General features: G+C 41.5%; 1 protein-coding gene across 1 annotated transcript; it reads right to left on the bottom strand.

Moving 5' to 3' along the window:
* Positions 1-5,280: 5,280 nt before the first annotated feature.
* CDHR5 (cadherin related family member 5) lies at positions 5,281-17,040 on the bottom strand. Its single transcript, XM_010710840.4, has 14 exons — positions 16,879-17,040; positions 16,475-16,653; positions 15,579-15,629; positions 15,131-15,223; positions 14,919-15,017; positions 14,245-14,355; positions 13,732-13,908; positions 13,387-13,477; positions 12,081-12,178; positions 11,105-11,311; positions 9,786-9,902; positions 9,428-9,500; positions 7,925-8,079; positions 5,281-7,380 (listed from the first exon to the last, which is right to left on the bottom strand). The coding sequence occupies exons 1-14, from the start codon at positions 16,940-16,942 to the stop codon at positions 6,829-6,831; spliced, it is 2,067 nt and encodes a 688-aa protein (XP_010709142.1). The 5' UTR covers positions 16,943-17,040; the 3' UTR covers positions 5,281-6,828.
* Positions 17,041-18,197: the final 1,157 nt, after the last annotated feature.

The raw sequence follows: 18,197 nt of genomic DNA on the forward strand, positions 1-18,197 counted from the left end.
TGCTTTCAGATATCCCAAAGAAAGCTTGATGAAATCTGTGATGGTATTCAGTTCTAAACAGACAAAATGGCTACTTTTTACTTGTACTTTTCTCCAGCAGAGGGTACTCAGAGCTCAGAAATGTCTCATTTCCCTGTGCCATTTTTGCAACACCTCCCTTCAGCTGTAATTTCAAACCCAGCTCTACCACTGTAACACTGAAACAGATTTTATCCCTTTGGAGATTTGTTGACAACTCTCAATACATTTTCTTACCATGCAAGCCAGGATTATACAGGAGCTAGGGAAAATTCCTTAGAATTGTTCTCTGCACAGTCATTCACTTTGGATCACAAAGTGATACTCCAGGACATTGCATCTTATAGCACAGAACATTTTCAAAGATCTTAGAAGTGGAAAAGTTTTAGAAGACAAAAAGAACTTATATGAGCTATATTCATAGAATCATAGAATGGCCTGGGTTGAAAAGGACCACAATATAGTTTCAACCCCCCTGCTATGTGCAGGCTTGCCAACCACCAGACCAGGCTGCCCAGAGCCACATCCAGCCTGGCCTTGAATGCCTCCAGGGATGGGGTAACCTTCCCTAAACCTATTCCTACCTATTTCCCTAAATTCCTACATTATATACAGTTTGTTAGTATATTTTAAATCTGAGATGTATTTAGGGAATCAAACTGTGTGAATTAATGCTTCTTTTCATAAACAAAATAATATGACAGTTTTTCACTCTTAGCTATGTGTCCCTTAGCTAATATAATTGTAAGTTTCTGATACAGCATTTTGAACATACAAGGAAAAGTCTATGGTAAGCTGATCAAAGTTTGATGTTCTTTTTTTGTTTTAGTTGTAGCTCCAGCAGGTAAGAATTGAAGATTGCTAGCTCTGTGTAACTTGTTCCAGAGTTGTTCGCATTTATCAGATTGCCTTTGCTGATTTTTGCATCACTAAAACAGATTGTAGTGTAGTCTTAACCTTTCAAAAACGTATGAATGACGTCAGAGTTTAAAGATAAGATTTTAAAGGTAATTAGAGGCTTATTTTCTATCAAAAACACTTAACATTAAACACATATGCTTCCCAGTCCTGCAAAGAAAGGATCAATATAGAAGCCAGTGCATGCCTGCCTCTGAAAAAGTCAGACTTTATAGCCACAGTGCTCCTCATAATATTTGTATTTGAGCCTATTACATCTATTAAGAGCTTACTGAAATATGTTTTTGTCACTTTGCTTTATCTAAAGGCATGTGACTGACCCAAACAACTTTATAAAAACATTTCTGTCACTTAATGTATTTTTCTTTTTCATGCAAATATTTATAGATGATTGTTTTGTCTACAATAAGGCAAAGTTAGTCAACATTCCCAGACTAAACAGACAAGAAGTCCAACCAAATTTAGTGTACTCTCAGATAGACTTTAACATAAAGAAATACATTTTCTTCTTCTTTCTGTTTATTTTTTTTCTTAGCTGTCTTTCTAAAAATAACGTGGGACAGAAGGGAGAAAAAATCCACTCTCCTTGGGTGTGTGATGGGGGAGAGAGTCAGAATGGTAATAGTGTGAGAACTCATGGGTTGAGATAAAGACAGTTCATTAATTAAAGCAAAAAAAGGAATTCATTCACTAATTTCCCATCAAATCAAAAATACTATCAGGGAAAGTCCAAGGCAAGAGATAAGATCATGAGATGTAGAGGCTTTAAAAGGCAATAACTGAGAAAGGCTGAGCTCTGCCTGCTGCTAAGTTTTATTAGTTCTCTTGACAATAACAAATAACAATAACTGCCCTAAAAAATGCTTACAAAACAAAGTTTTCTTTGAACAGGTACAACCATAACTGGACAGATAATAAGTACTGAGGCTGTATTTACTGATGTTAGAAGTAGAAAAGCATAAAGAAAATAATGATTTAACTGGACTTGTCTAATTTGTATGTTTGAAAAAATGGATCTTAGAAATATACTTGGAATTTATTAACATTCTATGTTCATATTAAACTGGTGGATGAAACTTTTCACTCCTCTCGTGTAAAATAATGGGGAAAAGTGGAGCATGTGGGATTTTTGCCTTCTTTTCCTTTATTTGTCTCATCAGAGATGGACTTGATGATCCTTGTGGGTCCTTTCCAATTCAGGATATTTTATGATTGCTAAAAAGTCTGTGATTAGAGGAAAGGCACAAGCTAGCTGCTCTGACAGAACTGTCACTCTCTGCCTATATTTTGCATTTAAAACTGGATTTTAGCATATGGAAGACCCACATCTCCTCCCCTCCCTGGTAATTGTGTTAAAGACCACTTGGTGTCATGTCATGTATATTTGGGGATAGAAAATGGATTACTACAAGGGCAGCCAGTAAGAAGGCAAAAGAAATCCAGAGAAATGGGTTTTAAGTAGCTAGGGAAGACCTGATAATAACAAACTAGGACCAGGTTCTCTTGAATTTCTTCTTACTCTTAAGGCCAGCATCCTTTCCATGAAAAAGAGACACTTCTCCACGTTGAATCCCAAAGGCTGCACACAGCTTCAACGAGCACACAGATAACCAGTGGGACTGCTCAGCCTTGGTAGGTCCATAACCAGCCACTGCAGAGGCCCACAGTGCATTTCCCTTTGGCCATAGCATCCCTCATCCCACACCCCTCAGATTCAGAAAGAAGGCCTTCAGGAGACTTCATAACTATTTACATCTCTCAGAACTTAGCATGGTACAGATGACCAGTAGAGAACTCGTCTTTGGCCAGCTTCCCAGGAGAAGTTTTTCCAGAGCAACCAAACACACAAAGAAATATGGGACTGCTTCTTAAAAGAAATCTGAAATCTCACCCAAAAGGAATGAGCAAGTGAAAAATGATTGAAAGTGTTCTGAACTTTGTATGTCAAATCAGTGCCAAAGGAAAGGACAGATTTTTTTTTTTGCTTTTTTTATTGGGAACGTATAACATGTTATCAGTGAGGCTGTGATCTTTTGCAACATAATTAAAAAGGTGAACTATGGGTCTCTGAGCCTTCACCGTTCCATGATATATGGGACTATTATCCCAAGAGAAGAATTTCAAGGGAAAGCTTCATTGTCACAATATATCTCAATTCACTGTATGACTGAAGGAATGACCAAGCACAGGTAGGAGCCAGCAGAAGCACCTTCTCTTTCAGCTTTCTAATTCAAGCTGTGCAGAATTAAAGACAGATGCCTTTGCTCTCCATGTGATGTGGCAGTATTTTAACACACGTTTTTCCTTTTGAGTTCTATTGTAATTTGTCTTAATAAAAACACTGAGCTCTGTTTTTTTCCAGAATGAACTTTTCAGGATAAAAGAATATGAACATAAGAGCTTGCATAGGGACAGATTGAGCATCTTGGGCTGCAGAGAAACAAGCTGCCTACAGGGAACATCACAGGTGAGAGGCAAAATTAAGGGATTTCAATTGTGTGCCAAGTTAGGAAAGTGAAAATACCACTGGATTGCAAAGGTGCTCAGATTCAAGCTGCATGTCAATACATATGGCCAAAAACATGAGAAGCACATCAATGGGGGAAGGCAAGGCACCAACAGATGAGAACAGATTGCAAATTGATGGGACTCATCAGTGTGCCAATGCGTATGTCCAAAAGCCAAACAGCGCAGCAGGAGAGGGCAGACAGAGTACAAATATTGTGCCAACAGAAAGGATTAGATCACGTATGGCACAGCAAAGAGGAAAAATGAAACAGCTACGCTGTGTCAGTCACCAGGAACTACATACTGCTGGAAAACATTCAGGAGGACAGTTCACAAGAAAACAGTCTCAAAATATAAAAGTGAAAGGAAAGTTATGTCTCCAGTAACCCCAAAGCCAGCAAAATGCTGAAGGAAATGAGAAGGGAAACAGTGACCGCTTGCATGGAGAGTGCTAGGAAAATACCTTGGTGTACCAGTGTGAGGACTAAGAGAGAAGAGATCCTTCCCATGGGCATGTTCAGGAAGGAAAGTTTTTTTAGGTGACCTGCTGCCTCCCATAGCACACACTCCACTGAAGATTGGTGCTAAAACTTGGGTGGAACAGGTTAATAACGATGACAGAGGCCACCAGCCCATCTCTGGTGCCCATTGCTGCTTGTCCAACCAGGCACATAGGTAGAGGAACATCTCTGCCTGCCGAGAATTTGCAATCCTGGGTTTAGCAGCTTTGAGAAAGGTACTTCTGTGCTAGTGCAGTTTAAGGGGCAGCCAATCCAGGATAGATGGCATGTGTGCCTCCATGCATCACCATTGTGGTGTTGACAGTTTGCCATGCTACAGTAGCATGCACTGGCTGCATATTTAAGTCCACCAGGGCAAGTTTGTGCCTGGCCTATGTTCCTTGCTTTTCAGTATTATACATTTGCATGTCAGCATTTCTCCCAGAAATGTTTTTCCTCATTTGTTAAAGGCAGACACAACCTGGCAATCAGCACTTCTTCCCAATGCCAGTCAGTCACTTATCAGGTTATTATGCCTTGAAATAATTCAAGGTTCCTCAATAATGCACCGAGGAAGGAACAGCCAACTCTAACCCACATAGCAGAGCTGTGAATAACAGTAGATGAGTTCTGGTAAGTACTGGTCCCAGTTGTGAGGGCAGAAGAGATGATAAACACCAAATTGCTTTTATCTGCGCTTTGCTCCCTCTCACAAGTCTCCTCTACCCTTTGCAGTCTCTTCCCATACCCACGAGTGTTAGAAAACACAGCGCTATGCCTGTTCCCTTTGCCTATCTGATAGTGTGAACTTGCTGTTTCAGGAGTGCAACAGCCACTTAGTTCAATTTTCTGCTTGCCTTCCACAGAGATCATCCTTTGTTTCATGTAGGCCAGATTATGTCAACTACTGATGTGGGACACCATCTTGTGCTATGAAAATCACGAGTCAGTGGGACACTTTGCTCCACTGTACACAACACCTTCTTAAACACCAGTTCTTGGGGCACTGCAAGCTCGTGGTTTATTTTTGGACCCTGAGACACATTAAGTGACAAAAGCAAAGGCCTGGAGGGAGTCACAGCAGAAACACTCCAGTTTCACCCACCTATTAGCAATCTTTCCATGGGTAGCAACAGCCTTGAGGACAGGCTAAGCTCTACCCTCACTCTTGTGATGGTTGGATGTGTTGGGCTAGCAATTAGCAATTACTGGGGAATTCTCACAGCCCCATGGAAACTATCTGCTGGAGATAACCTTAAGCTACCAGAGGAACTATGCTCACAAGGTAAATATAAGGCACTCTCCCCACCCTGTGTTATCAGACAAACCACAGTAGTAATTTCTGGGCAAATAACTTTATTGCAGTAAGGAGAAAGCCTTTCCATATTTCAGTCTCAGCGAAAAGTACAGTTCCTGAAGCCCACATAGCAGGGCTTCTCTCTTCAGAGAAGCCCTGGCAGAGCTGAGCACTAGCAACAGCAAGATGGGGAAATGTACAGAAAGAAAAAAAAGAAAAAAAAGTGGAAACTAAGAGGATGAAAGCCTGCTGGGAACTGATTCTCTTATGTTTTGGGGTAGACAAGAATCCCAGCAGTTGTGTTTTGGTTTCCCTCTCACGAGTTTATCTGGAGTAATGACAGTGTTGTGGAGAATAGCCCATAGGTCACAGGCAGGATTATTTATTGTTGTTTCTTTCCATGTACTCAGTGGACCACCTCTGCTTTTAGGCTGCAGCTTGGCTCTAGGTAAAGCCTGAAAGATGGTATTTTACCATCAAAAGAGCTTGCTGGGCCCATTGTGAATGGAAAAAAATGGGGATGCAAAGAGGTTTTCATCTACACCAAATGAGGTGTGTGGAGGACTGATGACCTCCACTTTCAGCAGCAATGATAAAAGGAAAACCATAAGTCCTGTTGGACAGGGGAAACAATGTGCTGATTCACATCTAGCACTTTGGAATGACATCTTTTGCTGCCAGAAGTCCAGAGAGTTGGAAATACACCTGACATTCTGTAGGCAGGTTATGGTAGGAGCTCTTTGCCTTGACACATAGGATACAGCCAAGGAGGGACACACAATTAATGGTTTGTGACAAAGAATAATAACTGACAGATTCTTTCAGTAAAGAACACGTTATCAGTCCTTGGTTATCAGTAGCAGAGGAAAGAGCATCTCCCAATCATCTGAACCTTCATTTTCTGGCAGGAGGGAGACCAGTGGCACTCCTGCTGTCCCTAGTGTGTCATGCTAGCTGCTTCTGCTGGGGTGCAGAGAGCAGAGCCAAGACCTGAAGTAAGCTCCTGAATGTAGTCTTGGGAGCAACAGCAAGGTCAGAGTGATTTGCATTGGCTAACGTCTTGCAGCTAACAACAACACCTAAAGGGAACAACTGAGCAGTCAGTGCTGGCTCATTTATCCACCAAGAGGAGATGAAAGCACTGGATCATACAACCAAATTGTCTACCATGAACTGAGATAAATGCTTCAAAGTCAGTTCAGCTACATCTCCCATATACCTACCAGCTTGGAAAACCAATTCTGAAGGAGTGCTACTAAGCAAGAACCTTTTTTGTTGTTTCACCATTTCCTTGGTCCAGAGGATTTTTGTTCCTTATTTTACTTGTATGATGTAGGGGACTCTAGGACAAATAGGAAGAAGGATGGGACGTGTTTTCCCCATACAAAATCCCAAACCATATTTCAAGGTCTTACTAGAAGTTTGAATTAGTTATAATCTCTTCTGGTTTTAATCTCTGCATACAGGACAGTCAACTTTGTCCTCCTGCATTTCAGTTTTGCCCTGAGCAGAAAGGTGGGCTCTGTCTCACCCAAGCAATGGACATTTCTCCATTTTGGTGAGGGGATAGTTGCAGACCTAGTTCCATTATGCATCACTGTCATCTCTGGTAGACATGTTAACTGCAGCTTGGAATGATGAGCTGTCTGAGGCAAGGAACATTCCCGGATCTCTGTGGTGGTCATCCTTGTAATCTTCTTCCTCCTTCTCATTCTCCCGCAGATCTTGGTCACTGTCATCGTCATAATCTGCATTGTCATTAATCACTTCAACATTTTCTCCACTTGGATCCACATCGGTCTTAAACCACACAGCTTTGTATCCTGGGTCCCCCTCATTCCTGTCTGTTTTGAGGATAGATTTCACTTCCTTTTCATGCTTAGTGTCTTCTTCCACCTTTTCCTCTTCTTCTTCCTCTTCTTCTTCCACTTTCTGGTCAGAAATGATGGTGGAAGCTGGGGAAGTCTGTGGAAGTCCATGAATTTCTTGTTCGCTAGAAGGTGTCAAGAAAAGTGATGGCTGCTGTATCTTGGTTACATTGACATATTCTGTGCTTTCCTGCTTGTTGGCACTCAGATCTGGATGTTCGTCTTGCCTGTAAGCTTGATTGTCGTAGCTTCCAGGGAAATCCTTGGAGAACTACAGGAGAAGAGACACCTTGTGAGTGTAGTGAAAGGAAAAGAAATTGGCGGGGGGAGTGTGGCTGAAGTAACTTGGCTGGATTTTGCCCAGTATAAACCAGCAAGACTCTATTGGTAATTGTGGAGATATATTCACTTTCTGCACTGGGAGAAAAAAAAACTTTCATAAGGGATAATTTCCCACAATTTGGAATGCTATTACTCCTTCCTTCCAAGGCATGCTCCTTACAGCTGCAAACAAGTCAGTTTTCCTTTCAGGGGAGTTGAGATTCTTCATCCTAAGGCAGAGATCATCATCCAGTCTGACAACCTGAGTCCTGAGCATAGAAGTTATGAGGCTGCCAAGGACCTCAGGAGCCAGAGATGAATGGCTCGGGTGCAATCAATGCATAAAATCACTGAATACCCTGAGTTGGAAGGGACCCACAAGGATCATCACCTTCACGCAAATGTGTAATATTTGGAAAGCCCATCCATACTTGAAATCCTCTTCAGGTCCCTAACACTTCTAAACAGGGGTCAGGTACAAAGAAGGCACTTACTTTTTTATTAATCAGGAACTTGACTGTCTTTCCATATTGTTTATATATCATCACTCCAAGGAAGACTAAGGCAATTAATAGCAAGGCAGCTAAGATACCACCTAAGATACCCATATCCTGTGCAGTATATATTTTATCAGAGGTGGAGGTTTCAGCTACAAGAAAAAAAAAAAAAGAGAAAAAAAAAAAAACAGTGTTATGAGGTCTAGCAGTGTGAACCAACTTTTTTACCACAACACTTCCCTTTGGGGAAAGATCCAAACACTTTTTGAAGGGCAAAGAAGCATCTTGTGCAGAATGTGGCAGTGGGATATTTAATGAGATCTAAGGCCATTCAGTAGCTGTCCAAGAAGAATAGGTTTTTTGTAAGAATATTATAACTTGTGTGCAGTTATAAGAAATGGAAAAAGCACCCATTTACAAGTATACGATGTTTACCGCATGATTTAAATAAGCAAATATGTGCACAACTGTGTTAGGCAAGCAGAATTAGAACTAGGTAGATCCTGTCTGTTCCCACTTCATGCATTTCCACCAGCAAGCAAAACGAAGACACATTTGGACACGTGTCTGTGAAAATGAAAAGCTTTCTTTAATATGAAACTTCACCTTTGACACTGATGAGCGTATAAATGTAGAAACAAAATATAGAAAAAGAATAGGACTGTGCTCCTTGGAAGGAGAGTGACTGACTCTGATGTCAGTATGAACAGCCAGGTCAGGTCTGACTTCTTTGTATTTTACCGCTAGGGAGTACAGAAGTGTATCCTTCTTATGCTGAAGGCAAAGATACAAACAGCCATGAGAAAGAAAGAGATCATGTAATGAGGAAGTTTTGCTACATTTCTTCTTGCAGTTTCCTTCTTAAAGCTGATTCCTAGATCTGTCAGGCTCTTTTGGAACTGGGCAAAGTCCCTTTTCTTTCCAAGGGAAGAAAAGTAGTCACAGAGATCCTTAAGACCTTTAATTTCTCTCACAAAGCAGAATGATTCTAGCAGGAGAAATTGGTAGGAGTAGTTTATGCTGCCAGCCTCTGGTCAGCATAGGTATGTTTGTATGGAGATCATCCACATTACAGTGGATATATAGTAACTTCTTCAGGGTTAATCAGCTTTGCTTGTACTTGTCACTGGGTTTCTTTCTTTAAGATTTCCAGCTTCATTTTGTAATGTAAATTAATCTCTTTAAAGTTTAATGATTAATGAAACACAGCATTTTCCTCCTACTGGCCTGTTTATGACAATGGACTTTGAGTACTCTCTCTGCATTTGATTGCACTTCTCAGTTTATCATTAATAAGCCGTTGAGGGTTTAGGATGTCAATGAATTTTTAATTCTTAATCATGTCTCCTAGGGAGCCACAGCCCTCAGACCTGATGTGGAGCTCCTACACACTCAGCTCCTTCTTCCTTCTGTGCTGTGCCTCTGTTGAAGCTAGCTCAGCTTGGTGGGATAACTCACTCTGAGGTCAGTGAACCAGAAAACAAAAGATACCCAATCTACCTTTGGCAGCGGTGATCTCCACTGTTACTACAGTGCTCCCCTCCTGTAGACTCACTGTATCTTTTGCGACAGCCTGTGTGGGAAAAAAAAAATAGCTTGTCTCCAATGATGTCTTCCACAGGAGGATAAAAGAAAAGATTTTACAGCTAGTGCCAGAGACAGCCTATATCATGCAGAGTGCATTAACCACCACTTCATCTCCTTCCATCCCTGTATATTTGTGATACAAATGGCTGGGGCAAAGATTGGCCTTATGTTACATCCCTTGTCTAATGACATTCCACCCTTGTTATTCCTTTCTTGTTATTCTCCCTTCTTTCCACAATCCTGGCCAAGGTCATAAAGAAAGTTGCCTTACCTCCATGATTGCAGTCTCCGGTGAGTGCAGCATCACATTCGTCAGGATAAGTCCATCTTTGGTTGCGATGAAATTGGTGTTGTTCCTTATGTAGTACTCAATGTTTGGGTTGAGTTTCTGAAAAACCAGAAGAGTGAATGATGAACCTCACTGTGTTTTGTGTGCATGTTTGTAAGCCTCTGTTAGCAGGACTTGTCAAATATGCCTTAAGTATAAGCAGATATATAGAGTAGGAAATAATTCTGTCATAAGAAGGTAAGAATGTATCCTGAAAGTTTTGCGTCCAAAAAACATCCCAGGACTTAATCAGCTTGTGTTGGTGTCATTAATATTTCCACAAACAAAACACATCTGTGCAAGGGATCTTCTAATTTTCATAGAATCATAGTAGCATTAAGGTAGGAAAAGATCAAGTCCAACCACCAATGCATTGCCACTGTGCTCACTAAACCATGTCCCTCAGTGCCACACTCCACAGTTCTTTGACATCTCCAGGGACAGTGACTCTGTCACTTCCCTGAGCAACTTGTTTCAATTCTTCATCACTGTTCCTGAGAAGAATCTTTTCCTCCTATCCAGCCTGAACTACCCCTAGTGCAACTTGAGGCCACTACCTCTTTTCCTAGATGAGAAAATTGATTAGTTTTGTCTTTAATAGGGATACAAAGGGGGATGTAAATTAAGAACAATCCTTTTTCTGAGTTCTGCGCTATTATTTCCTTTGTCTCTAAAACTACCACATTTTTCTGTGTTTAACAGGGAAGAAGAGAATGATCAGTTAATCTCTTCCCCTTCCCTTTTTCTAATATTTTTTTCTAGAAATGGCTCCTTCAAAATGAGTCATTACAGGGAGAAGGTTAACTATTTCCAGCTCAGGACTGCAAGACCTTGCTAATTTAGTCTCTGCGGACTGTCTCCTCTTCCCAGACTGGTTCGCAAGTAACTACTCTTGACCTGGCTAAGAGAAGACCTCTCTGTGTAGGATCCTGCCTTTCTGATCTCTTCTCAGAAGCTCAGATTTGGACCTATTCACAGTATTGGCTAATTCTGATCTTATTAAGCATTTTGTTTTGCAGTAAATCAGCTCACCTACCTAAATCTAAGTGGGACTTGTTCTTGGAGGAAAGGAGTCCAGCAGCTTCTCCAGATTAGACCATACCACAAATGGTACTAATCTATGTAGAATTTACAGATAAATATATGGGACACTAGAGAAAAGAATGTGTTTGTCTTTCCCCACCTCCCCCTCCCCATGTTTACTTATCCTGCTTTAAGGCTGAAGCAGTGATGAAGAATTCAGTGCATTTTCTATTTCTTACATTAGGGAAATCATCATCCAGTGCTGCTATCATCAGGGGGCTTGAAGAATCACCAGCTTGGAAGACAAAGCTTCTTGGGTCCAGACCAACAGACACTGTCCCTGCATAGATTCTGGACTCGAAGTATGGTGCATGGTCACTTTTATTGATGACCTGAATTTCTACATTGGCTATGGAGTATTTCTGTTTGTTGTTGACTTGAGTGGCCTGGGGAGAAAGAGAGAGACATTCCTTTTAGTGATGAGACATAAAAAGTATAGGCTCGATACAAAACCCGTTCCAAACCATAAGCTTTCTTTCCATGATTTTCAGTGAACTTTGAGCCACAGGAGGGGAACCTTATGGCTTGTGGTCCTAGTAGTTAAGCTTGTTTCCACTGTTAGCTGTCCACACAGTCTTGGTCTAGTCCTAACATCTGGACGTGGCTCTCTGTAAGGGTCAACTCTGGACAAATTACCATGCTCCAGAGCAAAGCATTGGGATTCTAGCATCAGCAACCAAAGACTGCTCAACTTCATGAGGGATTTGGTTCAGCTCAGTCCACACCTTTCTGGGTATATATGTGCAGGAGTGCTTTTCAACTTCTTTCCTGAGGAGTTTAACCAAAGGAGGAGCTTGTTTCTAGGAGTGAATGACATTAACTGTTGTGACACAAGCTCCAGTCCTGACTACAGAAAGCTTTCTACTCATCCATGCTTTGAACTCAGCAGGATGTCCTCACTCAGTTAACTTGCTTTATAAATAACACAATCATAAGAGAAAAGGCCTTGACTTCTGCAAAAGATTTACATGAAAACTGATATAAGATACTGATCAACTATTAGGTCTAAAGACTTTCAAAAAAAAAAAAAAAAAAAAAAAGTATGTGACAAAGTTAGCTTTCATTATTAATGTGATCAATTCCTGACATGACAAGATCCCTGCTTCCTAGAAAGCCTGCTATACTGGATTTCTGCTGCAGTGTCATCAGACTTACCATCACCTGTAATAGGTATGAATTTGGAGAAGCTGCTACTCTGTTCATAGTTAGATTTCCCGTGTCTGCATCCACTGAGAATACATTATCTGCATTCCCTAAAGAAACAGAAAGACCATTCAAACATGGGATACTTTCATGAAGTGACCTGGAGCTCACGGCTCCTCTTGGTGACAGCTAAGAACTAAGCTACAAAAAGCTAAGCTAAGAGAGCAGTTGAGTGGGGTTTCACCTTGAATAACTCTAGGTATCTAGCGGGCAGGCATCTGTACTCAGCCTTGTTACCTATCTGATTTATTGTGGATATAGTCCTCGTTATGAGATGCATTCTTCTCTGTAAACACTTATTTTTCTTTGCTGAGTACAAAAGGAGCCTAGACACAGAAGCCTTCTTGCCCTGATAAAGAGGTAGAAATCAGCCTCATCTATCACTGCTCTCTGTCTGAATCATAAAACCTCTGTGCTGGATGTACATTAAGATATAAGTATCATTTTTGCTTGTCTTCCCTACTCTTAGATGCGATAGGCTGTATTTAGACAAGAACTCCCTTATTGGATTCCTACTGACTGTGGGGAGCTGAGGCCACACTACATCCAAAATGGAATCTGAGGTTCAATGATGTTTTCATTATCAGAAAGATAGTCACAGATGTGGGACCATGTGGAATAAATAAAAGTGAACACTCTACCTGACCTGTATGATCTGCCTTTGCCTTGGTGGTTAATTTAGAAGCCACTGTCACACACACACAGAAAGAAAAAAAAATAGTCTTTTGAATATAATAGATGGCCAAGTGGCCCAGCCAATGGTTGGGCAATCATCTCACTATATTCAAGTAACCTTTTCAAAATCAAGGATAAAACAAGGCAGATTAGACTGTGGTAATGAACAGAGAAATAAAAGCATGAAATGATGAATGAAAATTATGCTGAGGATGTGGGAGTTTTTAGGTTCAGCTCAAAGACTGCATGAGAGTGGTGTGACCAGACTGGCAAAGTCAGGTCTAAAAGCTTAAAAATGAAACATGGCTCAGTACCCAAGAGTGAAAGGAAGTCCTTCTGAAACAGATTTCGTGGAGCTTGTTTTATGGGCCTGCAGTTCTCTTCATCTTCCTCTCTGTATAGTCTATTTCTTCTACTTAATCCACAATGTTCTGTGCATCTAATTATTTTTCTGTGGCAGAAATAGAGGGGTAAATCTCCAGGCCCTTAACTCTCATGTGCTGCCAAGGTTATGTCCTCTTGGCAACTGATGTAGGAGATATAGGAGTAATGCAGTTTGGAGAAGGTAACAAATTCCACTCACCACCAACAATACTGTACACAATTTTTTCATTTAAAATGTAGTCAGGATCGATAGCATAGATGGGTCCTGGCTCCAAGGTGAGTGGTTCAGTCTGCAATGGAAAGGCAAAGTATTACATAATATGCCACAACACCAAACGCTATCCAGTGCTCTTCCATCCCAGCATGGCTCTGCTGGTTTTACCAAAGCAGAGCCAGATTAATTGCTGGAGAGGGAGGGAAGAAGGGAGAACTTTCACTTTCCAGGGTGATGAAGACTGCATTTATGCCTGGAGACCAGCACAAGCTCATGACAATGTCTAGGTGATAATAGCATGAGGGATACCATTTTATCATGCCTTCTTACCGACATCTCGGACATATTTACTCTCCCAGTATAGGTGCTGCTGATGCAAATGCTTCTGTCCGTGTCAATGAAAGTGCAGGGTAGGAACCAGGGAGGTCTGGTGTCAGCTTGCTCAATAATTATGTTTACTGTTGCGGTAGCTGTATGAATGATTACGTTCATGCCCTCAGTATTGTCCTGTACCCAAAAGCAAATCATATTTGTAAGATGCAGGTTTTACTGCCAGAAGATCCCACCTGAAAAACCAGTGGCCCAAAGTCCCTTAGCTGTTCTAACTCCATTCTGTATGAGGTGTATGAACTCATGAAATTAGCTCCAACAGTGAATCATCTGCTGACATTCTGCTGATAAAGGTGGGCTGAATGCAGGTCTGGTTGTGCCCCTGCAATCACTATGTGATTATGGAGGCGGAAGGCTGCTCCAAACCCACTGCCTTCACTATCCACCCTCTCTCCTGCCATCCAAGAGACCTCTCATTCAGACTTACCCTCTAGTTGCTCCAAAATAACTTACCATTGCATACAAGAGCAATGTTGTGAAGTTAAATTTGTCATAATTCAACGCTTTTAGTAAATAGATTTCAGGGTTATTGACTCCTTTTATGGCAAAATAATCGCTGGTGTTCTGTGGGGGGAAGAAATGGAAAAGCTCTACTAGCAATCATAATCAAAGATAGGTTAAAAATGCTGCCTCTGGATTTACACCAAGAAGAAAATGAAGTCTGCCTTTGTCTTTGATAAAAACTTCTGAAATCTTGGGCAGATCATGCTATCTCCACTTCGCATTGACTCTGTAGACAAACAGGATAACAACAAGAATTTTCTCTCTCTGACTCCGTGCTTTTCTGAGCTCTGTGAAGTTCAAAGGTCTCTCCTGATCTGTTTACAGACCATCCCATCGTGACTTCCCTGAATCCTATGACTCAAAATATCCTAGATGAAAGTTTGAGCTGTACTGTGTGATAAAACCATAAACAAGAAAATTTCAATATCATCAATATCAATTGCAATGTTCTGCTAACCAGACCAACACTTGGTTCTTGCAGAAGGCAAACCTCTCTGAGAAGATGTTGGAGAGCCAGATGCCATACAGCAATCCTCTAGTCTCAGAGCTGGGGCTCATCTGAATCAAACACGAGGACTTTTTCAGAGCTACACTTTTTTCCCCCAAAGAAGAAAGATGCTTACCTGCACTGTCGAATCGAGTTTATAGTAGATTATGTCCAAGTCAGCATCACTAGCACTTACATCTTCACGGGCTACAATGGTTGCATTCACTTTTGTGTCCTGAAACAAAGTTGTTGTGGTTATTCTCTCTGTGAAACTGGCTGAAGACATCTCCCTGGTAGAAATCCCTTAGTCCCACAGCACTTGGTAACACACTTCTGTGAAATCCTTACCTCAGCTATAACTCTGGTGAGGCTGGTTTCCTTAAACACTGGGCTGTTATCATTCAGATTGATAATGGTCACAATAATTGGCAAGCTGTAACTCTGCAGATGGAGTAAAACGAGAGAATCAAAGAGAAAAAAGAAACTTAGGGGTTGCTAACAGATTACCAAGTGGTAGAGGGGATGGTGTAAGGAGCACATTTGGGTGGGTGCAGGATGGGTCTGTGTTCAAGGAACATTTGGACATTGTGTTGAGGGCTGGATGATCTTGTAGGCCTTTTCCAACCTTGGTGATTCTACGATTCTACGATTTACAGACAACCCACTATGTGGGGGTTTGCAATTTGTTCCCACTCCTGCCATTCACAGAGCCACTAGGATGAGACATGGATGGGACTAGGATGCACATGCTTCCCTGCGCTGCCTTATAGAACTGAGTGTTTGGAAGAGCACTCACCTCCACAGCACTTTTCTCACAAGTCAGGGTCACTAACAGCACAGTGTCAGTCTGCATGCAAAAACAAAAACCCACCCATTTTAGAAATATACCAACTCTTTCTGAATCAGAAATGCTGCTGGGCTTTATCTTGTTTTCAGACATATCTAACCCTTCCCTTCTTTCTTTTACAGCCGTTCATCAACACTGGGCTCTTTTTTATACTGGAGTCAAAGCTGACTGATCAAGAGCTTCTTTGTGATCCCTGTAACATGGCAGAAGAGCTAATTAACTATTTTCTCCTACTTTAGGTAAGTTCAAACAGAGATTTCTTTTTAAATTGAATGAAACAGAAATGTGCCATGCAGCAAGTACAGCATCGCCTGCAGGGTGTTACCTTTGCCTGCTATTCTTTACTCAAATGTGGGTTTTTATCTGTTGGAAAGGCATCTTAAGGACACTTGTGGCTGCATACAGAACTCTGCAGGGAAGTAGAATAGTTTAGCAGCATCCTAACTAAACACACTGATCTTTTACACTGCCTTTATGCACAACATCACCTCACTGCTCAGAACTATATTTCAAGACAGGCAACCAGGGATCCCTTCACATGAGTCCTGGGGAGCTCTGAACACTGCTGTTGTCACCCTTCTGGTTTAAAACCTTCTGCTTGCTTTTATTCTTACAGATTTACTGAAAGAAATTTGCAACAAGCGTATCATGCAATCACCCCTCATCCACATCCTCTGCCTGTTTAAGGGCTGATCTTTCATCTGAAATAGGCTTATTTTTCAAAGGTATTACCTTTATACTTTAGACTTGGGCTACCAAGTCTAAAGACCGAGATCTCAGGCTGAAACCCACTGCATCCCAGCATTACCCACCTGATCCCTACAGTCTGCTTCCTGAAGGCTTACCTCATAATCCACGCTTCTGTTTAGTTGCAGCTCGGACCCCTGGATGGTAAAATAATTGCCATCTGGAGAGCTAGGATCAATAATTACAGTGAAACCAGGTTCCACAGAGATAGTGGTCACAACATATCCAGGATTGTTATTTTCAGGAACACTTGGATTGCTATTGGAGACAGAACATCCTGGGGAAAAAAAAAACAACACACAAGTGAATTACAAAATTGCCTGGAATTCATGTTGTGTTAGAATTAGATAAGAACTGAGATCCCTCTGGTTACCTTTGGAGAGAAAGTCCTTGAACAAAGTTGTCCTGGAGTAAGACTCTAAAAATCATTTGCTGGCTGCAATGGAGCAGCCTGGTGCCATGGGGATTATTCTTCTGTGGTCACAGACCTCCAACAACTTACCTTGTGCTGTTACGGAGAGCGGCAGAAAGAGCACAGAGGCCAAGAGCCAGTGAGAAACACCCATGATGAGCTGCAATGTCGAAGAAATCCCTGTTTCTAATCAAGCTGATCCTCTTCTCTCTCTTTTTCGCAGCACTTTCCGCATTTACTGCTTCAGGAAGGCAGAAAAACATTGGCTGACAGAGAGCGTTGCTGTACTTCAACCTTTGCCTCATCATCTCATTGGATGACTTTTAAGACATTTGCTGGCCACGGAACATGATAACACATGAATTCTGGTTTCTAGTTTGTTTCTGGGGTTTTCTCTCTTCAAATCTGTTTAGCAACGAGGGAATATTCGGAACACTTTTACAGGATGGGTTTTCCTGCTTGTTCTCTGTCTTGGTTCAGTTGTATCCACAAGGCTTAATCTCTTCCTCTCTCAGAACTACAAGCTGAAATGTTTGAGGATATTTAGCCTTGGGGAGATTGTCCTGTCCATTTCTCCTTTTCAAGCACTGTGTCAAGACCTGGTGGGACACAGGTGAATGCTCCTTAACAAGAATTTTGCCCAGTACTGCAGTAAATCCTTTTAGAGGATGGTTGGAGAAGACAAGTCTGGAGTGATTTAAGTAAATAAGTGCCTAGAAGGCCTCCCATCACTTGCTCAGAGTCTGATTTTGTTGTGAAGGCAAAAAGGAGGTTGGAAGATAAACATGGTGCCATGCAGAGGACACCAGGCTCTGGTTTACTGCCTTGTTGCACCATCATTTACGTAAGCTGGACTTTGGCCAAACTGTTTAACCTTTTTAACTTTAATTTTCCTATATCTAAATGGAGAGAAATAACCACCATCTTTCTGTTTTAAGTAATTGCACGGAGCATGGCCAGATAGTGTTATGGGGAAGGGAGGCTTTGTTGCCACGTAAATGACATTACTGTGCTTTGATCTCTCTCTTCTAGGCAAAGTCTCATTTCTTTAAAATAAGTCTTTTCTCAGAGGAAGATGACTTAATGCCAGTCTGGTTTATCTACAGAGCTGTTTCTTTCCTAATTGTTTTGGATATGTTCCCAGCTGCTGGCATGCGCGTTGTCAGTGCTTCCTCCTGTGATGACGTGCACTGCAGCCTTGCAGGAGGAATGGCTTTCCACATACCTGGAGTTTACCATTTTCTGAGAAAGAATCTGAGAGAGTAGAGGTCCTGGTGTTCATCAGATAGAAAGTGGGAAATGGTTTGCTGGATACTGTGTGTATCCAGTATTAAAAGCATCTACTGACAGAAGATCTCAGACAGAAGACATTCAGGGCAAAGGTAGGGCAAAATGAGGTATATTAATTC

This window comes from Meleagris gallopavo, chromosome 5 (assembly GCF_905368555.1).
Source record: "Meleagris gallopavo chromosome 5, MGAL_WU_HG_1.1, whole genome shotgun sequence".
Classification (NCBI taxonomy): domain Eukaryota; kingdom Metazoa; phylum Chordata; class Aves; order Galliformes; family Phasianidae; genus Meleagris; species Meleagris gallopavo.